This window comes from Somniosus microcephalus, unplaced genomic scaffold, assembly GCF_052327205.1.
Source record: "Somniosus microcephalus isolate GS21.2 unplaced genomic scaffold, FLI_Smic_1.0 unresolved_chr1, whole genome shotgun sequence".
NCBI lineage: Eukaryota > Metazoa > Chordata > Chondrichthyes > Squaliformes > Somniosidae > Somniosus > Somniosus microcephalus.
In genome coordinates, this window is record NW_028225179.1 from 145,330,885 (window position 1) to 145,357,751 (window position 26,867).

Sequence of the window (26,867 nt, forward strand, 5' to 3'; positions counted from 1 at the left end):
CCCCAGTCGCTCTCTCCTTCCCCCCCATTCGCTCTCTCCTCTTCCCCCCCCAGTCGCTCTCTCTCTTCCCCCCCAGTCGCTCTCTCTCTTCCCCCCCGTCGCTCTCTCTCTTCCCCCCCCAGTCGCTCTCTCTTCCCCCCCAGTCGCTCTCTCTCTTCCCCTCTCCCCCCCGTCGCTCTCTCTCTTCCCCCCCCAGTCGCTCTCTCCCTTCCCCCCCAGTCGCTCTCTCCTTCCCCCCAGGCTCTCTCTCCCCCCAGTCACTCTCTCTCTTCCCCCCCGTCGCTCTCTCTCTTCCCCCCCAGTCGCTCTCTTTCTTCCCTCCCAGTCGCTCTCTCTCCTTCCCCCCCCCAGTCGCTCTCTCTCTTCCCTTCCCCCCCCCAGTCGCTCTCTCTCTCTTCCCCCCCAGTCGCTCTCTCTCTTCCCCCCCCAGTCGCTCTCTCTCTCTTCCAACAACAACATGCCCTCAAAAAAGCCTCGGCACCGCCGGGCACCCCGGAGCTAGTCTATCTATATATATAAAAGAGCTCTTATGTCTGTCTGTCTGTCCCGATGTCTGTCTGTCTGTCTGTGTTCAATACGTTTGAAAGTTACAGAGCGTACCGACGCGCGCGTTGCCTCAAAAGAAAGCTTGCGATTCCGGACCGGTCATAGGCGTATTTACGTTTCAGCCGGACAAAAATCCCGCCCGCGGTATCCCAAAAACGTTCAGCGTTCCGCTCATTAGCATCTCATTAGCGACCGTGTGACGTCGCAGGTCCACCATCGGACGGCGGGTTCCTTCCTACAGTTGAGTGTCGAGTGACTCGACGATTGACCAATCCTACGCTTCGGTGACCTGACCAGTCGACCAACCGGTGCGTGTGTGGGCTGGCCCTTATCCTTCTGAACCGAGGTGGGTGGCCGCCATCTTGATTTTTCACAATTTTTTCCCCACACTTTCAGTGTGTTAGGGAAGTAAGGTAAATATTTTAATGATGTGTTAGGGAATTAAATAACAATTTAATAGGCGGGGGGAGAGCCTCGGGAAATCGCGGGGGGGGGGAGAGCCTTGGGAAATCGCGGGGGGGTGGGGAGAGCCTCAGGAAATCGCGGGGGGGGAGAGCCTCGGGAAATCGCGGGGCGGGGGGCGGGGGGAGAGCTGATGAGTTTAAAAAAAACAAGAGGCCGCCAGTTGCGCGGCCGCCTTGACGACGGCACGCATTCGCACGGCCCCCGTTACCCCGGCAACGGGCCACGCCGGCGGTCTTGCCTGCTCCCCGCGGGCCGCCTCGCGCCGCCCGCACTGACCGCGCATGCGCCCGCCCGCGAGAGCCCGCTCCCCGGCGCCGGCCGCCCGCTCAGCATTCCTCCTCTGTGCTGAGTTAGCTGTTCCCAGCTGGTGGGGGAGCAAGATCGGTGTCCTTGATGGAGACGGGGTCATGGGGGAGGGGGGGGGGGAGACAGTGATTACACGGGGGGGCGGGGGGGCGGAGACAGTGATTACACCGGGGGGGGGGGGATACATTGATTACACGGGGGGGGAGACAGTGATTTCATGGGGGGGGGGGAGACAGTGATTACACGGGGGGAGACAGTGATTACACGGGGGGGGGGAGACAGTGATTACACGGGGGGGGGAGACGTTGATTACACGGGAGACAGTCATTACACGGGGGGGAGACAGTGATTACACGGGGATAGGACAGGGAGAGGACATCACAGGGAGAGGGGGGACACACAGGGGCAGGAAGACCAAGCGCCCCAAAATTGCCCTCGCAATGCGGGGCTCCCCAGCTAGTCTATATATATAAAAGACCTCTTCTGTCTGTCTGTCTGTCTGTGCTCTATACGTTCGAAAGTTATAGAGCGTACCTACACGCGCGTCACATCAAAAGAAAGCGTACGATTACGGACCGGTCATAGGCGTATTTACTTTTCCGTCAGACAAAAATCGTACCCACGGTATCCAAAAAAACGTTCAAAAATTCCGCTCATTAAATGGGAAAAGTTCCGCTCATTTGCATTGAGTGACGTGAAGGTTGACCAATCGTGCGTGTCGAGCGACCTGACAGTTGACCGACGGTTGACCATCGCTGCGTCAACGGGGGGCGGGTCCATTGCGCGTTGCGGGCGGGCCATCCTGCAGTTGAGTGTTGAGTGACTTGACGATTGACCAATCCTACAGTTCAGTGACCTGACGGTTGACCAATCGGTGTGTGTGTGGGCGGGCCTTATCATTCTGAACCGAGGTGAGTGGCCACCATCTTGATTCTTCACGATTTTTTCCCCACACTTTCTGTGTGTTAGGGAACTAAGGAAAATAACAATTTATTTGAGTTTTAAATTGTATTTAGCAACAGTAGGAAATGAAGTGATCCCCTGCCCTTCGCCCGGAGGCTCGCCTACTTTGACGGCCATTTCGGAGCGGCTGTGCTGGCGCCGGGCACGGCCTAGCAGCCCGGGAAGCCTGGGCCTTGAGTTGCGGGCCGTGCCGGGAGCCACCGCGCACAAAAACTTCCCCGCGGCGTCAACAGCCCCGCCCCAAAACCACCAGGTGACCGCCGCGGCGGGCCGTGCCGGGAGCTGCCGCGCACAAAACTTCCCCGTGGCGGCAACAGCCCCGCCCTAGAGCCGGACCCATAGCCACCAGCCACGGCGGGCCGTGCGGGAGCTGCCGCGCACAAAAGCTCCCCGTGGCATCAACAGCCCCGCCCGAAAGCCCGACCCAAAGCCATCAGGTGAGCGGGGCCCGCGGCGGCCCAGTCTCTCTCTCACACTCCCAATCTCTCTCTCTCTCACACTCCCAATCTCTCTCTCTCTCACACTCCCAATCTCTCTCTCTCACACTCCCAATCTCTCTCTCTCACACTCCCAATCTCTCTCTCTCACACTCCCAATCTCTCTCTCTCTCACACTCCCAATCTCTCTCTCTGTAAGATTCGCAATTTTCAGCAAAAATCACGCAAGAAAACTGGATAAAATAAGACTGTTTATTGACCAAAAGTAAGCTTGCACAGAAAAACCTTTGATAAAAGGGCATACAAAATGGCCGCCAGGCCCCGTGATCAGTTTCTGAACCATTTTATTTCTGTTACTGCAAGCCAGACAGGCTTGTGGATTGAAGACAGTGAGCCCGCGAAAGCCAATATCTGGGAACCGAAACTCAGAGGAACAGCATACATATTCAATGGATTACAAGTACAGGATGGGGCCCATCAAGATATGGGCGGACAATGCAAAATCACTCATACCCATTTATTGTACAAAGGAAAAACCGTTTAGCAGCCATCAAGGAAAATCTCCGGACCGATCAATATGCGAACCGAGCCGCGGTGACAATGCAAAAGACATTAAAAGACATTATCGGCCAGGAAGGCCAGTTTAAGTTATCACCGGCTCTGTTACAAGACAAAGCGCCCCTGCAGAGATTTCTGCCTGCCAAAAATTAATACAAAGACAGGACTATGATTTGGCGGGAGATAAGACTGTCCCAAAAGAGTATAACCATGGATTGAAAGTCCATCTAAGTTACTTCGGACTTCGGGTTACTTGAACAACTTCACTTGACTGGACGGCGGCTGCTTCTTCTTCTTGGACGACTTCAACTTCTTCGGACGGGGCCAGGATCGGCGCCTCTTCCACTTCGGCAGATGCAGAATCGATGAAAACGTTTTCGTCTTTTTAAAGACGGGACGGTTTCGGTAAAAGGACAACGTGGTCGGTGTTCAGCCAAACAAGGCTCGGCCACGACGAGAAGACGACGAGGGTGGCCCGGGTACTGGGGTCGGGAGATCATCGACGACCCAGGCCGACGGAGAAGAAACCCTCTGGAGGACTGGCGATCTAGGCCACAAGATTCTCCCATGTGCATAGCCTGCATCTGGGTCTGCTCCATGAACCCAAATCGACTTAGTGGATCTCAACCTTAACGAGCGCTCATCGAGGCTGTGTCTACCCCACCGCTTCGAGAGAGAGAGAATATCGACTGCGCCAGAAGTTTCCAAATCCACGTGACGACGGAAAGCGGTGCCAAAAAAGGCTGCGAACCCCCTTTCTCGCGATTTCGAGAGTGGTGAGCATGATCCCAGGTTCCCCAGGTCGAAACTTAGTTTAGGTATAGGGGAGGGAGTTAAGGGAAATCGTAATGTGTTTCCCCCCTTTTACGACGTGCCGTGTGTTCCCCATTTCCATAGAGTCAAGTTCATAAATTTGTGCATGATTGTAGTTACTTTAATCTGTGCCTATGACATGTATTTTGTAATGCTTCAAACTGTTTAAAAATAAAAGCATCCATTTCGTGCTATTCAGCCTGGTCTATTGAGTTCTTTTCTCTGCACTACTGTTCTCTTGCATCTAAGTCCAAGGTCTAGAACCGTAGGGGGAGTGGGTCGAACCACTCAAGGGTAACTCTTGCATGAAGCCTGGCAGGAGGCCAGAACGGGCAAGAGAGCAGGAAAAAAAACCCTACAGAAATGGCGACCGCGGCAGGACCTTGGCAGCAGGAAAGTAGTATGTTAGATCAAGATCTGAATAAACGAAATGTGATGGATGAAAGAATAGCAGATTATGTTTTCGGAAAAGACAACCTCACAAAACAATGGATATCTGATCTATTAAGGGATAGGCGCCCGCTAGACGCAGCCATCAAGTGGACAGCGGGTAGAGAGCATAAGAAATCTGTAGAAAAGGCGGTCTGGCTGATGTTCTACAAGAAGCAAGTCCAGCTTTTGGACCAGGTAGTTGCAGCACAGACAGTCCAGATCAACGGCTTGCCTAAAGACGTAGAGGAAAAGGTTGCGGGAGGTCAAAAACTGATTGAATCGCTTGACGCGCTGAATCAGGAACGCCGCTCCATAATTCGCTGCCACGAAACCCGGGTAGAATATTAAAATGTCAGGTCGTTGAGGCCAAGGCCAGTGAAGGTAGAATGAGAGAGAGGTGTTTCCGTCTAGCCAAACAAGTAGATGCCCAAGAGGAAAAGCTCCTGGGAGCCAGGGCAGCATATAAGATGGCCATGGAGGATAGATCTGAGAGCACCGACCACAGCGCTTGCCACCGGGAGCTAGAGGACCTGAGAAAGGCCCTAGCGAAGGCAAACGGGTTGGTGTGTCTCATAAATCCACCAGCGAGTCAGCTGTTGCTAGCCAAGGAATCCAAAAGACCGATTCCACAAGAGGCAGTTGTGGTACCAACCCCCGAACCCTCTGCGCCTCCTGCCTATGAGGAGTCTTGGACTCCGGGACAGGAGACGGAGGCGGTAGAGGAAGAGAGCCCTGAGGTAGAGCAACCCCAGGCAGTAGAGTCGGGGCCAGAGCGCCGTTGTGTCCAACGAGGCACCGGAAGCTCGGTCCAAATGAAGAAAATGGCGATGACGGACCCCTTGAGAGTCAGATCATAATGCCTCATAGCGCACGACAGCTAAGAGAGATGATAAGTCACATCCCAAAACTCTCCGAGTCAGGAGATCCCCTCCGTGCATTTCAGGGACGTGGAGCAGACCGCAGCGGTCAATGACTGCGACGGGGTTGAACAGTCTAAAATGCTGCTGTTCTCCCTGGACAGTTCGCTCCTCCAGTGTCTCCCTGACGAGAGCAAGAGAGGGCACAGGGACTATGAGTTGCTACGGGATGAGATTCTGGAGATCATGGGGAGAGGGGGACGGAACTCCGTTCCTCTGTTTAGAAAAGACAGTGCAGCTAGAGGGAGAACCCCCACGGGTTTTCGCCGACAGGTTGTGGCCAGTGTATCGGCGCAGCTGCCCGGGCGGGGCCGGCCCGGGCCGGGCTGGATGGCGAACAAAGGGCTCACTGGCTTTGGTGCCTGGTAGCAGGTTGCCTGCCAGTAGTGAAGGAACAGGCCAAAGCATGGTTTGACCCCACCAACGCCCGCTCCACGGAGGATCTAGTGCTAGATCAGCTCACGATCAGTTATAGGAATAACAAGGGCAAGAAAACGCCTGTTGTAAAAGGAAAGGTGCATGAGGTGAGGCCCGCAGCCTCTGCTAAAAGGGAATGGCGTCAGGAGGGAAATCGCCCTCCTCAAGCCAATAGCAGTTGTTACGGGTTGTGGGAAGGAGGGTCATTGGCGCAAGGACTGTAGGAATCCTTGGATGGATAAGAGGGAGAGAGCGTTCGCCGCAGCCCAAGATCAAGCCCAAGCCCGAGTCGCCAACGGCCCGAGAGTTTACCCAACACCAGCACAACCACAAGTGCAGGCCGCTGCCCCAACACCAGTCCAGAACCCAACCGTAGCCTCTGCCCCGACTAAAGGGGGTGGTGCGGTTGTGGACCCCCGCTGCGATCGAGTCAGTCTTGGAGACTATGCGGTCTCTGATGACCTGGCAGGGGAAGGTAGCGGTTGCTAACAGCCCTATCGCCCCCGAGACCCCAGCCGAAACACCTAAATGACTGACGCCCGCGCAGCCCGTCTACTTGTGTCCGCTCTGCTATGACGCTTGGAGAAGACCTGTGGTGGAGATGGAGGTGGAGAAACAAAGGGGTAGCTACCTGTTGGATACAGGAGCTTCGTGTACCGTGATCCACACGGACAAACCTTTTGCCTCACCTCTGTCCGCCCAGGCTCCATATTTAGTAGCGGGTTTCACAGGTAGAGAACAGGCTGGCGCGTACTCCCTCCCGCTCTCCATTAAGTTGGGAGCACTCCACACCACATGGACGTGCATCCTATTGAAGTGGAAAGAGGGGGGCGGGGGAAAGGGCATCCTCGGGGCTGATTTCTTGGTGGAACACGGGATCCTCGTGGACCTGAGAAATCACTGTCTCTGGGGAGCCGAGGGCGGTTTAGGTAAGGTAGTCGTAATCCCGGGGAAGGAAGAAAAGGGGACCCTGTGCACTATGAAGCCGTCAGGAGGTTACGATCTCGAGCTCATGATAACAAACGTCCCAACGGACTTGCAGGCGTGTGTGTCAGAAAATCTGACCGCGTTCGCCACCCACAAGCACGACTGCGGGAGAGTCACTGGGTTCGAAGTCAGCGTAGACGGGGACCCCATGATCCGACCCCAAAAGCAGTATAATTTCCCCAAGGAGGCAGAACCCGACATGGAGACAGCAATATCTTCATTGGTACAGCAGGGCGTGTTGAGGACGATAGCCACCCACGTAAACTCCCCATTATGGCCGGTAAAGAAACCGGACAATTCGTGGAGAGCCACGGTGGACTACAGAGTCCTCAATAGTAATATCCCGGCCTGCGCGCCCACGGTAGCAGCAGTTGCAAACTTAATAGGGAGTATTCCAGCATCGGCGACCACATTCACGGTGCTGGACATCTCGAACGGTTTTTGGTCCATTCCGCTGCGGCGGGAGGACCAGTACAAGTTTGCCTTTACATTCAAAGGGCAACAGTACACTTGGAACTGCTTACCACAGGGTTTTCACAACAGCCCCAGCATTTTCCATCAGTGCATGGCGGGGAGTTTGAAAGAGTTCAGCCAGCCCAACCAGATAGTGCAGTATGTGGACGACTTACTCCTGTTCACAGATACAAGGGAGCAGCACGGCCCACTGTTAGCCGAATTGTTGGAACTGTTAGAAAGGAAGGGTTTCAAAGTAAACCCAAAGAAAGCCCAGATCGGCCAGCAGGAAGTCAAATTCCTGGGTCTGGCCATCCGCGGGGGAGAAAGAGCCATAGATAAGGCCAGGCGGGAATCTATACAAGATCTGCCGATTCCCAACACAGTAACGGGTGTAAGGTCCTTTTTGGGATTGACCGGGTACTGCAGAGATTTCATCGAGGACTATGCTGCCACAGCAGCCCCGCTACTTCGACTCTTACACAAGGGAGTCGAGTGGTCTTGGGACAAGGGGTGCCAGGCAGCGTTCGAGAAGTTGAAAAGAGATCTGCAGACAGCGCCAGCCCTAGGGGCCATAGATGGGGGAGAGGAGTTCTTTCTGGAGGTAGCCGCTAGTGGGGACAGCCTGAGCGCAGTGCTGCTCCAAGAGCGGCACGGCAAGCTAAGACCAGTAGTTTATTCCTCCAGGGTGCTCACGGATGTGGAGAGGAGTTTCTCCAATTGCGAACGGCATCTCCTGGCCACGCATTGGGCTGTGAACAGATCAGTGATCTTCACAGGGACCTCTCCCATTACGCTCCTCACCCATCACACCCCCACGAAGATGCTTCTGGATGGGAGGATTAAGGATGGGACCGTAAGCAGCGCTCGGATTGCGCGCTGGACCCTCCTCCTTTCCCAGATGGATCTAAAAGTTAAAGGCCTCTGCGCGCCAAGGCTCGCAGCCAATATGGCATATCCCGGGACAGCCCATCAATGTTCCGTAGAAGGGGTATGGGAAGTTAACATAGGTTTACGGGCCGGGATACATCCCACAGGCCGCGAGATCTACGTAGACGGTTCTAGCACTGTAGCTGACGGCAAGCGACTCACAGAGTGTGGAGTTTATGACCCTGCGGCAAACATTGCCCTGGCAATTAAGCTCCCCAGCACTATGAGCGCGCAGCAGGCTGAACTGTCCGCGGTGGCGTACGTGGTTACCCACCCCGAGATTTTCCCAACCCCATACACGATTTGCTCAGACAGCATGTTCACGTGCAATTCGTGTACAGAGTACCTCGCCATCTGGTCCCGACGCGGGTACACCTCCGCGGACGGGCGGCCTTTAACAGTTAAGCCCTTGCTGGAGAAGATCCGAGCAGCTGTGGGGGAGAAAGGAGAGGTATTCATCCATAAGGTGAAGGCTCACTCCACTACAAAACCCCGCAGTCAGGGCAACCAGCAGGCGGATGCGCTAGCCAGGGAGGGTGCCCGCAACGGCATTCTCTGGGACCCATACGAACCCGGACCCGTGGCGGCGATCCAAGGCAGGGGGGGAATTCCCGGGAACACAGGGGTGACACCGCCCCCAGACCTAAAGACCGTCCAAACCCTGGATCCCGCCCTAAAAGCAGTCCTAAAAGCCATCACAGAGGGCAAACAGGTAGAAGGTCCGTACAGTACGGCAGCCCTCACAGTCAAAGAAGGTATGCTGTTCCGAGAGGAGCAGTGGGTTGTGCCGCAGCAGCACCGAAGGGAATTCCTGCAATTGGCCCACGAGGGTCCAGGAGCGGGACACCCCGGACCTGAGGTCACCTGGCAACGGGTAGAGCAGGCGGGATGGTGGCCGAGACTTCGGGACGATGTCCGCGAGTTCTGCGCAAGCTGTCTTGTGTGTGCTGCTAACAACCCAGACCCCCACAAAAGGAAGGTGCCCATGGGGCACATCAGGAGGGTAGAGGGACCATGGCAGTCGATTCAGGTCGACTACATAGGGCCCCTGCCCGCCGCCCAGGGAGGCTATAAGTACTGCCTTGTCCTGGTAGATGTGTTCACCAAATGGGTAGAAGCCTTCCCGTGCAGAACAGCTACGGCACTGGGTACTGCTAAGATCTTGATTCGGGAAGTGTTCTCACGGTGGGGACTCCCCCGTTTTGTAGAGTCCGACCAGGGGAGTCAGTTCACCGGTCAAGTAATGCAGAACGCCCTCATGCTCTTGGGCATTGAGGGAAAGTGGCACGTAGCATACAATCCCCAGTCATCCGGGATTGTTGAGCGTATGAATCGGACCCTCAAGGAAAAGCTGAGGAAAGAGACAATGGGCTCGCCCCAGAAATGGGCGGAGGTCCTGCCTTTAGTCCTCATGGGGATCCGAGCCAGCCAGTCCAAAAGCACGGGGTATTCCCCGCACGAGTTAATGACTGGAAGGATCATGCGAACACCCACCCATGTGCTAGCCCCGGTGCTCACTGAGGGTCAGCTCCGAGAGGTGAAACGGGACAAATTCGCCCAAACCCTCTTGGAGCGCCTGAGACAGATTTATGGGCAGGCGGCTGGGAACATGGGAAGACAGCACCAGGGAAATAAACTGTTGTTGGAACCTCGGAAACAACAAGAGTGGGTAGTCGGAGACCAGGTCATGGTCCGAAACTACGCCAGGGTAGGGAGTTTTGAACCACTGTACATGGGGCCCTACAGCATTGTGGACAAGGCCAGCCCCATGGTTTATGCAGTGAAAACGCCCCGACGTATCAAATGGTTTCACATCAACCAGTGTAAACTATTTAAATCGGGTGCACAAGGGCCATCAAAGGGGACCAGGTCGGAGAACAAAGATCCTCAGCCTGTAACAGAGTCACAGACCACACGGGCTGGTACCGTAGCCTGCGTAAAGGGAGAGGCCATCCCATTGGAGTGGGAGGTCTCATCTTTTGAATGGGATTTAGGCAGGAGAGAGCACGAACAGCTCGACCCCGCCTTAGACCCAGTCATGGAGGAGGAAGAGTCAGAGGGCGACGATCCCGCCCTCGACTCAAGCTTGGGGGAGGTAGGGAATGGGGGCGGAGACCCACTACCTGTAGGGACGGGTGAGGTGGAGTCAGTAGCCACAGATCCCGACCCCGGGGGGGCGGAGCCTGAGGAAGGGGAGCTGGAGCCGGCAGCTGTGGAGGAACCACAGGCTGTGACGGTAACAGTCCCAACCCCCGGTCCATCGGCCCCGGGAGCCCGACCCAAAGCAGCCCCTCGTAGGTCGGCTCGAGCGCCACAGCCCAGAAAATTTTGGCCAGATTCTCCCCATCCTTCCCAACCACGGTTTAGAGCAGCCCCAGGAAGGCATGATCCCCGTTCAGCAGCGACAGGCTGCGGGGGATCAAAGCCAAAGATCAATGCAGCCCCACCGCAGGGTGTGGCACACGACAGGCCTCACAGGGATTCGGAAAGCCGCCCCACGGAGGGCGGCGCTGTACATAAGTTAAGTTAGGTAATTATGGTCATAGTTTTAAGGAATGTAAAGTATATGGTGTTAAGAGTACAATTTTGAGGTCTGCCCGGTATGTGTGTTTGTTAGGGAGCGGGGTCGAGGAACCCGCGCGTCCAATTAATTTAGGCCAGCACCTATCGGGAGCCCGGCTACATCATTTTGTTGGTTACAGAAACCTGGGATATGATGGAAAGGATTTTCATCGCGTTCATGGCGATCGGGTGCGGGTGGGCCTACCGAGGCCGCACCAAGGACGTCATCATTTTCGGATGCTCCGGGGACACGGCCCCCATCGCAACGGATGGGATGGGGAAGCGAGAGGTTGAGGAAACCGCCACCTACTTCCACCAAGGGAGATGGCCAGGTTGGTTGGGAACAAATTCCACGGAATATTCCAGCAACTTCGGTTTTGCCTACCAAGAGACTTCGTTAACTTGCCCTCGAGTGAGGATCCTTGCGCCCAGAGTCAGCGTCACCGTGGGAAAGAGGATTTGTCTGGTGTGCAATGGGAACGTACCACTAAGGCGATGGTGGTGGCTACGAAAGCTGGGAAAGGACATGAGAAACTCTACGGTCGAGTGGGAGCGACTGGGTAATAATACCCATCGGACTATTACGGGAACTCACAGACAATTACGTGTGTGTTGGGACAAATGGTGGGAACCAGATGAGGGAATATATGTCTGTATGTGGGGTTCGAGACACGTCTGCCCCAAGGGCGTGTCCATCTTCTTCCAGAGGCAGTGGCAGGATGAAGGGAAGGGGATGAGATGGGATGTTAGCACTCGAGCGTGCGGAGCCCCATACTCCCCTATTCCGGTGAACGCCACTGAACTCATCCCCCGCCCACGCAAGCCCCTGCCCACGCTTCCGGTAGCACTAGCCCAGAAAGAAGGGTGCCCAACCACCACCAAGGGACCCGGGAACGGTTTAGTATTGGTACCCACCGGTCAGGTGCTGTACCAAGGGGTACACTACGCGGTGGCCTCAGTGATTTTAAATCTCACTGAGGTAAGATTGCCGGAGTGGTGTCCCAAAGAAACGGAACAATTATACCAGGTCCTGTTAACCCGTATGTTTAGACAATTTTACGAATTTGACTTTGCCGACATCGACAGAGACAAATTATACACCACACCGCCAGAAGTTTTGGATCGAGTCGGGAGGCAAAGAAGGGGTACTGTAAATGACATATTCACTGCTTTTAATACCGGGACATCTGTTGTCAACGCTCTAGATAACGTGGAGCTGCAGACACAGATCAACGGTTTAAAAGCCCAGTTAAGGAACATATTGACAGATGAAAATAAGGTAGTGGGTTCTGAGCTACATGAGGACCAGGCCATGACACTACACTTTAAGGACATAATTGCTGAGCTGGAGAAACACGCGAGAACGGTAAGTGCACTCATTAAGGAGGATCGGAATGCGTCCGATCAAGCTGCGCAAAACGAGGCCTGTGTGCTGTACGGGGCATGGTTACTGGGCGAGGGCCGCAGTAATCTTGAGGATTTAAAACAGGGTTTGGTCCCGTCCTGGATCAGCAACAAGCACTTGCAAGCGCTCCACCCTTTTGAGAATGCATTAAGCCCGTGCCAGCTCAGACTAGCCGCAGAAGCATACCCAGTCCCAGTGGACTGCGGACATTCAAATCACACTATTATGGGAATAGTAGTAAGAATGCCGGTGTTGGGTCCCGCAGCAAAGCCCGCCCCGGTGTACAGAGTAGAGAACATTGGAGTCATTTGGGGGGGCGCACACATTTGTTACGCAGCGGTCCCGCCTTACGTCATCAGATGGGAGCGTACGATGACAGGCACCGACCTCTCGGGATGTCGGAGCCGGGGAGCACACATCATCCTGTGTCCCCAGCACTTGAACGCCTTTCTGAAACCGCAGTGCGGGTTCAGGACTGCTAGCACAAAGCCGGTGAATTGCACCATGGAGGCAATGGCAGAGGACCATGTGCCCCCACAGGTAGCATATATCGGGGGTGGGACATACTGCGTCACCACTGCAGCGCCTCAGTACCGATATGGACAACACGAGTGGTTTCGGTCAGTGATAGCAGTTTCTGTTTCAAACCCAGGGCCGAGGTTCAAGTGGCACAACAACGAATTGTCCCCATTCCTGCGCCCTCCACCGTTCACATCACTATCAAAGAGAATTTCACAGACTTACAACGATTTGTCGCGCATTTTGGTTATGTCATTCCCCCTCTTCCCGAACACCTCACCAAGATTTTAAAAGCCGTTATAATTTCACAGAAACATTTCTACACACTGGAGCAGAAGACTTTAGAGATAGGAAAAGACATATTGGACATAACCATCCCACCATGGTGGGACTTGTTCACCAACATAGAGGTCCCCGCCTGGATTAGAATAGCATCCCATATCCTAGTAGGATGTCAGGTTTTGATTGTGATATTTTTGCTCTTCGTGCATTGCAAAAGAGGCAAACGACTCCAGAGGCACGAGAACACAGGAGAATGGAGAGAACGCTATGTGCGAATGGGGGAAGCAGATACCCCACTCTAAGCTGCTAGTCTAAGATTAAGCGTCCCTCCATTTTAAATTTTTTTGTGATTGTTTTGGGTTATAAGGAAATAAGTATTGTTATGTTATTAGTCGTTCTTAAGTTTTTTTGGATTAATAAAAGATGCATGCAGATGGTGCCAGGGGGTATCAAACCCCGCACATCTGACAAGTGAATGTGTTATAGTTTAAAATACGCTGTCTATGATTGTCCAAATGTACAAAAGGTAATTTTCGTTTTCTGCGGAAATGGGAACTGCATGTGTCGTGAGGGTCATAGATAGCTAAGTGCCAGGAATGTTTGGATGTGGGGAATCAGGGAAAATTTGCTCATCAAGGATTATTGATACTTTAAGCAAGCTATCAGTATCACAGGGGGGCCTGTAAGATTCGCAATTTTCAGCAAAAATCACGCAAGAAAACTGGATAAAATAAGACTGTTTATTGACCAAAGTAAGCTTGCACAGAAAAACCTTTGATAAAAGGGCATACAAAATGGCCGCCAGGCCCCGTGATCAGTTTCTGAACCATTTTATTTCTGTTACTGCAAGCCAGACAGGCTTGTGGATTGAAGACAATGAGCCCGCGAAAGCCAGTATCTGGGAACCGAAACTCAGAAGAACAGCATACATATTCAATGGATTACAAGTACAGGATGGGGCCCATCAAGATATGGGCGGACAATGCAAAATCACTCATACCCATTTATTGTACAAAGGAAAAACCGTTTAGCAGCCATCAAGGAAAATCTCCGGACCGATCAATATGCGAACCGAGCCGCGGTGACAATGCAAAAGACATTAAAAGACATTATCGGCCAGGAAGGCCAGTTTAATTTATCACCGGCTCCGTTACAAGACAAAGCGCCCCTGCAGAGATTTCTGCCCGCCAAAATTAATACAAAGACAGGACTATGATTTGGCGGGAGATAAGACTGTCCCAAAAGAGTATAACTATGGATTGAAAGTCCATCTAAGTTACTTCGGACTTCGGGTTACTTGAACAACTTCACTTGACTGGACGGCGGCTGCTTCTTCTTCTTGGACGACTTCAACTTCTTCGGACGGGGCCAGGATCGGCGCCTCTTCCACTTCGGCAGATGCAGAATCGATGAAAACGTTTTCGTCTTTTTAAAGACGGACGGTTTCGGTAAAAGGACAACGTGGTCGGTGTTCAGCCAAACAAGGCTCGGCCACGACGAGAAGACGACGAGGGTGGTCCGGGTACTGGGGTCGGGAGATCATCGACGACCCAGGCCGACGGAGAAGAAACCCTCTGGAGGACTGGCGATCTAGGCCACAAGATTCTCCCATGTGCATAGCCTGCATCTGGGTCTGCTCCATGAACCCAAATCGACTTAGTGGATCTCAACCTTAACGAGCGCTCATCGAGGCTGTGTCTACCCCACCGCTTCGAGAGAGAGAGAGAATATCGACTGCGCCAGAAGTTTCCAAATCCACGTGACGACGGAAAGCGGTGCCAAAAAGGCTGCGAACCCCCTTTCTCGCGATTTCGAGAGTGGTGAGCATGATCCCAGGTTCCCCAGGTCGAAACTTAGTTTAGGTATAGGGGAGGGAGTTAAGGGAAATCGTAATGTGTTTCCCCCTTTTACGACGTGCCGTGTGTTCCCCATTTCCATAGAGTCAAGTTCATAAATTTGTGCATGATTGTAGTTACTTTAATCTGTGCCTATGACATGTATTTTGTAATGCTTCAAACTGTTTAAAAATAAAAGCATCCATTTCATGCTATTCAGCCTGGTCTATTGAGTTCTTTTCTCTGCACTACTGTTCTCTGCATCTAAGTCCAAGGTCTAGAACCGTAGCGGGAGTGGGTCGAACCACTCAAGGGTAACTCTTGCACGAAGCCTGGCAGGAGGCCAGAACGGGCAAGAGAGCAGGAAAAAAAACCCTACATCTCACACTCCCAATCTCTCTCTCACACTCCCAATCTCTCTCTCACACTCCCAATCTCTCACACTCCCAATCTCTCTCTCACACTCCCAATCTCTCTCTCTCTCACACTCCCAATCTCTCTCTCACACTCCCAATCTCTCTCTCTCACACTCCCAATCTCTCTCTCTCTCACTCCCAAACTCTCTCACACTCCCAATCTCTCTCTCTCTCACACTCCCAATCTCTCTCTCTCTCACTCCCAATCTCTCTCTCTCTCACACTCCCAATCTCTCTCTCTCGCTCTCTCACACTCCCAATCTCTCACACTCCCAATCTCTCTCTCACACTCCCAATCTCTCTCTCTCTCACTCCCAATCTCTCTCTCTCACACTCCCAATCTCTCTCTCTCCTTCCCCCTCTCTCTCCTTCCCTCTCTCTCTTTCCCTCTCTCCCTCTCTCCTTCCCTCTGCCTCCCCTCTCTCTCCCTCCCCCTCTCCTCCCTCCCCCACCTTCTCCCCTCCCTTCCCTACCCCTCCTTCCCTCCCCCCTCCTGCTCCCCTCTTCCCTCCCTCCCCCTGCCCCCTTCCCTCCCCCTCCCTCTTCCCTTCCTCCCCCCTTCCCTTCCTCCCCCTTCCCCCCAGTCGCTCACTCTCTTCCCCCCAGTCTCTCGCTCTCTCTCTTCCCCCCAGTCTCTCGCTCTCTCTTCCCCCAGTCTCTCGCTCTCTCTCTTCCCCCCAGTCTCTCGCTCTCTCTCTTCCCCCCAGTCTCTCGCTCTTTCCCCCCGTCGCTCTCTCTCTTCCCCCCCAGTCGCGCTCACTCCCCCCATCTCTCGCTCTCTCTCTTCCCCCCCAGTTGCTCTCTCTCTTCCCCCCCAGTCGCGCTCTCTCTTCCCCCCGTCGCTCTCTCTCTTCCCTCCCAGTCGCTCTCTCTCTTCCCCCAGTCGCTCTCTCTTCCCCCCAGTCTCTCGCTCTCTCTCTTCCCCCGTCGCTCTCTCTCTTCCCCCGTCTCTCGCTCTCTCTCTTCCCCCCAGTCTCTCGCTCTCTTTCCCCCAGTCTCTCGCTCTCTTCCCCCCGTCGCTCTCTCTCTTCCCCCCCAGTCGCGCTCACTCCCCCCATCTCTCGCTCTCTCTCTTCCCCCCAGTCGCTCTCTCTCTTCCCCCCCAGTCGCTCTCTCTCTTCCCCCCCAGTCGCGCTCTCTCTTCCCCCCCAGTCGCTCTCTCTCTTCCCCCAGTCGCTCTCTCTCTTCCCCCAGTCACTCTCTCTTCCCCCCAGTCGCTCTCTCTCTTCCCCCCAGTCGCTCTCTCTCTTCCCCCCGTCGCTCTCTCTCTTCCCCCCAGTCGCTCTCTCTCTTCCCCCCGTCGCTCTCTCTTCCCCCCAGTCGCTCTCTCTCTTCCCCCCAACTCGCTCTCTCTCTCCTCCAACAGCAACATGCCCTCAAAAAAGCCTCAGCGCCGCCGGGCACCCCCAGCTAGTGTTGTATATAGAGAGATGCTTTAAATGACCAACAAGTAAACCCATGATCAGATTGCATCGCAAGTATTTCTACAAAGTATCGGATCTATATTGCAGTGACCTCACATCACATCTCAAACACAAGTCAGTGAAGCTGATGGACCTCACATAAAGATCACCTCCAGAGATGTAAAGCAGAGCACTAAATACATGTAGAGAAATTCATTCAGGACCACAGGGAATGGAATAATTATACAGACCCGATACGCCATCAATTCAGCAGTTTCCAACATCTTACACAGGACATTATTCTTAAAGCAATGTGTTAGCGTGTGTGAGCCGATTCTATCACTATGGTTCAGTTCATTGTTTACTGATACTCATACAATTTACTGTTATAAACAGAAGCTGGGATCCCAAAATCAAACTGTTTTCTCAATCGCTGAGGCACTGGGCGATGGCAAAGGGTAGATATCCCGATTACTGCAGTTATTTATTAAAGTGGGTGGGATTTTCCCTGACCCTGAGGGTATTTATCGGTGATTATTGGTGTTATCGGGGTGGGATTTTCCCAGACCCTGCGGGTATTTATCGGGGATTATTGGTGTTATCGGGGTGGGATTTTCCCACACCCTGTGGGTATTTATCGGTGATTATTGGTGTTATCGGGGGATTTTCCCACACCCTGTGGGTATTTATCGGTGATTATTGGTGTTATCGGGGGGATTTTCCCAGACCCTGCGGGTATTTATCGGTGATTATTGGTGTTATCGGGGGGATTTTCCCAAACCCTGTGGGTATTTATCGGTGATTATTGGTGTTATCGGGGGGATTTTCCCAGACCCTGTGGGTATTTATCGGTGATTATTGGTGTTATCGGGGGGATTTTCCCACACCCTGTGGGTATTTATCGGTGATTATTGGTGTTATCGGGATTTTCCCAGACCCTGCGGGTATTTATCGGTGATTATTGGTGTTATCGGGGGGATTTTCCCACACCCTGCGGGTATTTATCGGTGATTATTGGTGTTATCGGGGGGATTTTCCCACACCCTGTGGGTATTTATCGGTGATTATTGGTGTTATCGGGGGGATTTTCCCACACCCTGTGGGTATTTATCGGTGATTATTGGTGTTATCGGGGGGATTTTCCCAGACCCTGCGGGTATTTATCGGTGATTATTGGTGTTATCGGGGGGATTTTCCCACACCCTGTGGGTATTTATCGGTGCTTATTGGTGTTATCGGGGTGGGATTTTCCCAGACCCTGCGGGTATTTATCGGTGATATCAGGGTGTGATTTTCCCAGACCCTGCGGGCATTTGTCGGTGTTATCGGGGTGGGATTTTCCCAGACCCTGCCGGTATTTATCCGTGATTATTTGGGTGGGATTTTTCCAGACCCTGCGGGTATTTATCGGTGATTATTGATATATCGGGGTGGGATTTTCCCAGACCCTGCGGGTATTTATCGGTGTTATTGGGTGGGATTTTCCCAGACTCCTGCTCCACTGCCGGGATCTGGCACTCACCGGGTGCATCAATGGGTGGAGTATCGGGCCGGTGCACCGCGGGTTTTCAATAAGCTTCAGGCTGCCTGCGCGGTCTCGCCGGAGGTGCCGTGTCTGGGAATATTGTGCCTGGTATAAGAAGCCGTTTTATTTTTATAAAAGGATAAAACCCTCATCTTCCTGGATTGTTACTGTCCGGGGACAGATTTTCAGCGGGTCTGTGTTTTTATCCCCATCAGTGAGGAATGGACTGAAGTAAGGATAGAGTTTCTCAGTGAATGTATCAGTGAAAGTGTAGATATGGGACTTGTTATCGGAGTTATAAAAGGACACCTTCCCTCCCTCATAATCCAGGCAGACTCGAATGTTTCTCGGGTTCACACTCAGCTCTAAGCTTTTCGATGATTTGTCACAAGCCGAGTATTTATTCCCATCTCTCAGCTTCACTGCCCAGAATCCGTTACTTGGAGTCAGGGTGAATTGCCCCTTCCTGTTGATGGTCTCCTTGGCCACACCTACAGACCAGGCAGTCTTGTTCCCCACCTCCACCTCCCAGGAATGTTTCCCTGATGTGAATCCCTTCGATCCCAGGACACGGACACAGTAATCAAATCTCTCCGGATTGTCGGGGATCTGCTGCCGTTTCCCGGTGTATCTCACGGTGCTCAGGTCCTCAGACAGGCGAAGGTAAGGATGGGCTGTATTAGGGTCCAAGGTGACTGGAGCTGGCGACAGAGGGACACAGATAAAAAGTTAGTCGCTCGCTGCAACTTTCACAGCCGGTTAGTGATTGGTAAAATCGGCAATGATCCAGAATGAGAAATTAATTCAGCAGCGCACAGGGGAAATGGGAAGACACTGTCGGGAGAAGGTTTAACCGGGCGGACACACCCTGCAGTGAGAGAGGGAGAGAGAGAGAGAGAAAGAGAGAGAGAGAGAGAGAGAGAGAGAGAGAGCCCGAGAGTCAGGCAGGCACAGAGACGGAGAGACAAACAGAGAGAGGGAGAGAGAGAGAGAGAGAGAGAGAGAGAGAGTAGTGAAGTATGGGGCCCGCTCAATCACCATAGCTACACTAAATGGGAAAAACACACAATAGAAGCCCTACATGCAGAATTTTGCCGAAGCATCCTTCGCACCCAAAGGAAAACACCAACAAATGCATGCAGAGCCGAACTAGGCAGATACCCACTGATAATAAACATCCAAAAACGAGCACTAAACTTCCTAAATCACCTCAAATCGAGCTCCCCAGACACCCTTCATTTTAAAGCCTTCCAGACCCAAGAGCTAAACCCAGAAAAGAGTCCCCTGAGTCAGCTGCTACTGAAACTAAGTGCTCCTACTCAGCCGGACCCTGACCAGCCCCAGACCAACACTGCCGTCCAAACACCAATCCGAGTGAACCAAATCATTAAACAAAGCAAAGAAACCTACCTGGAACATTGGAACAAAATAACCAAAAGCCAAAGCAGATTAGAATGTTACCGGGCCCTAAAAAGAGAATATAAACTGGCAGACTATCTCTCGACCATCAGAGACACAAAACAGAGACAGACCCTCACCAGGTACAGACTAAGCGACCACCAACTGGCAATTGAAAAAGGAAGATACAAGAAATCCTGGCAGCCTAGAGAGAATAGAATATGTGATCAATGTCTGGCCGGTGAGGTTGAGACAGAGATGCATTTCCTCCTAAAATGCGAAAAATTCAACACATCAAGAAACATATTATTTGACAAGCTCAGCCAAACAACCCCAGATTTCAAGGAATTGGATGACCTGTCAAAATTAAGATTAGTCCTGGGAGAAGGAGACAGACCATACCTTGGTGCCAAATATGTAACAACATGTCACAACCGGAGGACTGTTTAAAATTAATACTGAATATACCCACTGATGTACAAAGACTGTTTAAATTAATATTGTTTAAAGTAATATTGTATGTACCCAACGAAGGTCAAAATTGTTTGACACCTACAGAATGTTGGAAAACTGTACTTTTTGTTATGTAAGCTTTGGCAATATGGTTCCCTGTAAACTTTCATGCCAATAAAGCATTTGAATTGAATTGAACTGAGAGAGAGAGAGAGAGAGAACGACAGGCAGAGAGAGAGAGAGAAAGAGACAGGCAGAGAGACAGGAAGTGAGAAAAATAGAGGGTCAAGCACAGAAAGAGATAGCGACAGGCAGAGACACAGACAAGCAAGAGGGAGAGTGACAGGGAGAGAGAGACAGGGTGAGAGAGACAGGAAAAAACAGGCACAGAGAGACAGACAGGCACAGAGAGAGACAGACAGGGAGAGAGACAGGGCGAAAGAGACAGGGAGGGACAGGCACAGAGAGAGAGGCACAGAGAGAGAGAGAGTCAGGGCGAGAGACAGACAGGGAGAGAGCCAGATAGAGGGACAGGCACGAGGGAGAGAGAGAGAGAGAGAGAGAGAGCGAGAGACACGAGAGACAGGAAAGGACAGGCACAGGGAGAGAGACAGACAGGGAGAGAGAGAGACAGGGCGAAAGAGACAGGGAGGGACAGGCACAGAGAGAGAGAGAGAGAGAGAGAGAGGCACAGAGAGAGACAGGGAGAGAGACACAGACATGGAGAGAGAAAGTGAAAGACACAGAGACAGGCAGAGTGAGAGAGAGACAGGCAGAGTGAGAGAGGCAGACAAGCAGAGAGGGAGAGGGAGAGGCAGAGAGAGAGAGAGAGAGAGAGAGAGAGAGAGAGAGAGAGAGGCTCCTTATCTCACCATATATTCGCCATCACGGTGCAAAAGCAAAATACTGTGTCTGACCTCCTGAGGCTTTCCAGTATTTTCTGGGGGCTTTTCTCCATCACAGTGTATTGTGATCTACAATAAATGGGCCAAGGAAGGGATCTGAGCCTTAACATGTCACGGTTCAGATGTGGTCGACAAGACATTGAAGTGAAGTATAACATGAACAGAAATTCATTATTGACTAAAGGATGTTTGTGTAGACTTTCACACAAGGTCAATCCAGTTTTGGTCACACTGAACATTAAAGCCTAGAAATTCGGTATAGCCGCGTTTGGGGCGCTACAGCCGGGCGGTCGCAAAAGTTTCCGCCACCTTCGCCGATATTCAGTTGCATCGCCCCAAGAGGTTGCTGCAGCGCTAAAGCAGGCGATGCACGAGTATCATAAGGCGCTAAGCCGGCGATCCGGGGAGCTACCACCGAGGGCGGGCACAGCGCAGGTGCGGCGAGTTATTGACTGAAGGCCGACAGTCAGGCGCCGGTCAGCACTTAAAGGGGGAGGGTGGAATTGTTTGGCTGCCACGCCCTGCAAACTGCAACCCTGAGGGAAGGCCTGAACAGTGCTAATTCAACTGCTCCACGGCCAGGAGAATGGAGAAGCCAAGGGAGAGAGCGCAGCGCTTCAGCGAGGGTGACCTGAGGGTGCTGGTTGGCGCAGTTGAGCGCAGGCGCCATGTTCTGTTCCCTGAAGGTGGCAGGAGGCCGCTGCCCTCCGAATATCGGAAAGCCTGGAGGGAGGTGGCAAGCAGGGTCGCCTCCAACAGCGTGGTTGCCAGGACTCCCCTCCAATGCTGTAAAAAATTCAATGACCTCACTCAGGTTGTCAGGGTGAGTACCCTTTCCAGTATCCTCCTCATCCCTGCATGTGCACCTCAGTTGATGGCCAAAGGGACGTGAAAGCCCTACTGCCCAGCCCTCATCCAGCAGCTATGGGACTGTCATGAAAAGCACTTGCATATTCAGGAGTTTATACACTGTCAGGGCTATTCCACCATGGGAGGCTGTGCAGGCAAGATCAGGGCTTCACACTGTCAGGGCGATTCCACCATGGGAGGCTGTGCAGGCAAGATCAGGGCTTCACACTGTACTTAGAGGCCGTCCTCTCTCTTGCAGGGCAAGCTGGCGCACAACCGGAGACAGCAGCGCCAGACCGGGGGAGGCTGTCCTGACATTAAGCATCTCAGCGACCTAGAGCTGTGAGTGGAGCAGATCATGGCAGGCCGGCTGATTGGGCCCGTCGCGACTGGAAATGCCGACCCTGTTCTGGGCACCAATGGTAAGGTCCTCACCTTTTGGACGTCTCTCTTTCCACCTGCGCCTCACGCCAGCATCCTTTGCCACTATCGAACCAATGCAGTGCATAGCAGTACTCATGCCTCCCTCGCTACCATCATGTCCTCACTCGAAAACAACTCGTGCCTCCCTGCTTTCAGATGGTGACTCGCCAGGTGAGGAGGCGGCCCCTCAAGCTGGCACTGTGTCGGACTCAGACCTAGAGGAGGAAGAAGAGGAAGCCATCCCATCAGGGACACCCTCAGCCGAGGCAGCCCATGGCCATGCTGGGGACATGTCTTCCCTGGAGGGGAGCAGGGGGGAACTGTCGGAGGAGAGTGATGCTCCGGGGACCAGCGGGCTGCAGCAACGCGGGAGGGGTGGGGAAGCTCGGCGGCCTTCTCCCCGGAGGGAGAGTGTGGCCTCCAGTCCTGCTACAGTGAGCGCAGAGGAGGTGCGGCTCCTAGCGGAAATGGGCGCCCAGGCCGAGCGCAGGCACACTGAGCTCATGGCTGCAGTGGCAATGATGCCTGACTCCATAGAGTCACTGGCAAGGAGTCTGCAGGACTTCGCGGCAGCACAGGCGGCCTCCAGCCAAGTGCTCAGTCGTGCCGTGCATTCACTGGCTGGTGTCATCCAGACACAGACCAAGGCCACATGGGCACTAACTGCTGCCACACTCGCTGGCTCGGCCAGGCATCGCCGGGGCACTCGCCGCATCGCAGCAGCCCAGCAGTCTGTGCTTCAGCAAATTGCTGCGCATGCTGCAGTGCTGGTCCGTGTGAGTGCCAGTGAATCAGCCGACCAGGGAGTGTCTGTGCTTGGTCAGGTCGGCAGCATTCCTGCAGCCAACACTGTCACTCCTCCACTGCAGCTGCCACCACCCGTAGGACAGACTGCTGCCGCCCAAGCTGAGTTGGAGCAGTCCGCAGCCGGGCCCTCCAGGCCCAGGCCGACCCCCAAGGGCATCTGCTGTCTCACCAACTAACCCTCAGCAGCCTTCCCCCAGCCTTGCTGCAGCCACTGGGGTCCCATTGAGGAGGAGCTGCAGGGCGGGTAGGGGCCATGCCCGGAAACGAGACGGATCACCCTCGCAGGTGAAAAAGTAGAAGGTCTGGCCAATTTTGTTGCTTTTTATAAACAGGCCGAGACTGTTGTATTTCTTTTTTTATAAACAGGCCGAGGCTGTTGTATTTCTTTTTTATAAACAGGCCGAGACTGTTGTATTTCTTTTTTATATAAAGTCCGAGACTGGCATTTTCATTTTTTATATAAAGGCCGAGACTGGTGTGTTTTTGTTTGGGAGGTTTCTCTGAATTAGTTTGTCATGCGGGAAGGGCACAGAGTTAGAAGAGTAAAAAAATTTCTTTAATCGCACTGTCCATGTTTGCTTTTGGAAGTATTGGTTGCCTTGATCGGCTGAGGGCTTGCGGAGCGGCTACATTCATCTTCCTTCATTGGCACAAGCCATTCCCTGAGAAGGGGCCTAGAACCGAGTTGCAATAAGCCGCAGACGGACGGCCCTTGCACTCTCTGCCTCCCTCCCATCCTGGTCCTCCTCCTCCTCCTCCTCTGCTGGCAGTGGCTGAGTCCGTCGGATAGCCAGGCTGTGCAGCATTGCAGCACACGACAACGACATGGGAGACTCGCTCAGGCGAGTGCTGTAGGGCTCCCCCGGAACGATCCAGACAGCGGAACCATTGCTTGAGCACGCCGATTGTGTGCTCAATGATGTTCCTGGTTGCTTGATGGCTGTCATTGTATCGCTGTTCTGCAGGGGTGCTGGGTGCACGGAGCGGGGTCATCAGCCAGGTGCACAAAGGATAGCCTTTGTCCCCGAGAAGCCATCCTCGTGGGTGAGGCTGGGCCTGGAAAAGGTCTGCCACAGAAGTCTGGCGCAGGATGAAAGCATCGTGGCTGCTGCCTGGAAAGCGGGCATTGACAGCTAGTATGAGCTTCCTGTGGTCACACACCAACTGCACGTTGAGCGAATGGTGGCCCTTCCGGTTGCGGTAATCCTCGGCATTCTCCAGCGGTGACCGCAAAGCCACATGCGTGCAGTCAATGGCGCCCTGCACCATTGGGAAGTCCGCTAATGCTGCAAATCCCATTGCACGCTCTTGCTGCTTGTCGAGGGTCATGGGAAAGGAGATGAACTGACGTCTCCTTCTGAAAAGGGCATTGGTCACCTGGCGGATGCAGCAAAGTACCGCGAACCGGGAGATGTTGGAAATGTCCCCAGTAGCGGATTGGAAGGAGCCGGTGGCATAGAAGTTGAGAGCCACCGTCACCTTCACTGCCACCGACAGAGACGTCCTGCTCCTCAGCTGTGGCTGCAGATCTCCCTGAAGCAGGTGACAGATCTCTGTGACCACCTCCCTTCTGAATCGCAGCCTCCAAACACACTGCTCCTCAGACATGTTCAGATATGAGAACCGCTGGCGGTAGACCCTGGGTGGGTAAGGCCTCCTGTGCCGACGCCTGTTGGCCCTTCTCCGTCTGGCCATGACTGGCAGTCGCTCACGGCGTCTCTGAGCCCTCTGAATGCAATGCAGTAAGCCAATGTTTGCACCCATTGCAGCCCCCATTAGATGTATCGAATTAATGCTATGGCACTGAAAGTTAATTACAAGTGCAAAGCTCTGGCCTGAAGCCAGAAGTACCTGAGCGAGTGTTGATTCAAACCAGAAAACTCTCTCCCTTTGTCTCTCTCCAAATATCAGTGGCTCACAAAGAAGGAGTGGAGCAAAATGGCTGACATTTATACTGCAGGAGGAGTCCCCTTTAATTAGCGCCCCCCGCGCCTGGGAACCGTTCCCCTTTACCAGTCGCTGGGGGCGCCATGCGCACAGAAGGGCGGCGCCACTGAATTTCCAGTTTGGGGCGCACAAAGGGCGTTGCACCATGAAATGATGTCAGGATCTGCGCGCGCAGCTGAGCGCGCGCAAAAGTTTTGCGCCGCCGCTAAATCATTACTGAATTTCGCGAGAGGCGCAGATCGCGCTGTGCCCGGTCGCTAGCCACTTAGCGCCCCACTGCTCGCCCTCTTAAGGCGCTAGTGGCTGGCGCAACCAACTGAATTTCTAGGCCTAACACTTTTATATCTAAACACACTGTAATCCCCTCTAGTGACGGTGTCTGGAATTGTCCAGCAGCCGAGGTTTGCTGAATAAATAAAATAATTACAAATATTCTCATTTCAAGTTAATTATATGCTCCAAATTCTTGAGTAAGTGTGCCAAACAAATGATCCCCTTCACACAACAGGAGAGAAAGTATATACAGGTAGTTATCAGATAGGCAAATGGAAAAGGGATAAACAGTCAGGAGGATTGAAAGAAACCGAGACAGAGGAAGTAAAGGACCAGGTCAGTGAGCTGAACGAGAAAATGTAATCAACAGCTTCCAGCAGTTACACATGCAGAACTGGTCAATATCAGTTTGATGTCATTGAATACATTTCTACCTGATGAACAAATAGATTGGGTAAAATTAAAATCATTCTGGTTAAAAACATAGAATGTAATCCTGCGTGTGGTGTGGTATAACTGCCAGTCACTCTGATTGATGGGGTCGATATCCTTAGAATAGGAGCCCATGAAATTATTACAATTCTACATTTACAGACTCTGCTTTTGTAAAGATTGATCTGTGCACAAAATGATTCTCAGGTACCAACATTTGACTTCAACAGTTATCGTATTTATTATAAAAACAGAAAATGCTGGAAATATACCGCACGACAAAAAGCATCTGAAGCAAGAAGAGACAAGTTAACATCTTGGGTGTCGACCCTTCATCAGAACTGAAAACTGAAATATAAGTAAATCCCTGAGTAGAGGGGGAGAAAGAAAAGGGGGAGAAGAAATAGCAATAACAACAGAAAATACTGGAAACACTCAGCAGGCCAGGCAGCATCCGTGGAGGGAGAAACAGGGTTAACGTTTCAGGTCTGGGACCCTTCGTCAGAACTGGTAAAAGTTGGAGATGTAACAGGTTTGAAGCAGGTGCAGAGACAGGGAAAGGGGGAGGGGAGGGGAGGAAAGAATTGAAGGCACAGTCTGTGCTCGGATTGAACTCAGGAGAGATAAAATGTTACAAATGGGGATGGCAGAATCATCAACAGCTGCCGCCTGAAAAAATGGGGGCTTATAGTCTGAAATTGTTCAAATCAATGTTGAGTCCAGAAGGCTGTAAAGTGCCTAATCGAAAGATGAGGTGCTGTTCCTCGAGCTTACATTGAGCTTCATTGGAACAGTGTAAGAGGCCGAGGACAGAGAGGTCAGAGTGGGAGTGAAGCGGAGAATTAAAGTGACAAGCGAACGGAAGCTCGGGGTCATTCTTACGGACTGAACGGAGGTGTTCCGCAAAGCGGTCACCCAATCAGCGTTTGGTCTCCCCAATGTAGAGTAGACCGCATCGTGAGCAGCGAATATAGCAGATGCTCCAATCACAGAGAGAACATTAATGGGCTGAGTGACCTGCTAACTGCAGGAAGTGGGACTAAGTGGTGACAAATCCCCTGGACCCGACGACCTGCATCCTAGGATTTTAAAAAGAGGTAGCTGCAGAGATAGTGGATGCACTGGCATTAATCCTCCAGAAATCCCTAGAATCCAGAACAGTCCCCACGGATTGGAAGGTAGTAAACATAACCCCGCTATTTAAGAAAG

At 52.9% G+C, this 26,867-nt stretch overlaps 2 protein-coding genes across 2 annotated transcripts in view; one reads left to right on the top strand and one right to left on the bottom strand.

The window, feature by feature from the left end:
* LOC147096194 (E3 ubiquitin-protein ligase TRIM39-like) overlaps positions 1 to 26,867 on the top strand; it is a 546,064-nt gene that overhangs the window by 15,649 nt on the left and 503,548 nt on the right. The window lies entirely within an intron of this gene.
* The window catches only part of LOC147096195 (zinc-binding protein A33-like), a 75,903-nt gene continuing 65,600 nt past the window's right edge, over positions 16,565 to 26,867 (bottom strand). The window contains exon 6 of the mRNA XM_085975065.1: positions 16,565 to 18,872. Within this exon, the coding sequence (XP_085831191.1) occupies positions 18,301 to 18,872 (572 nt within the window). The 3' untranslated portion in view covers positions 16,565 to 18,300. The remainder of the gene's footprint in view (positions 18,873 to 26,867) is intronic.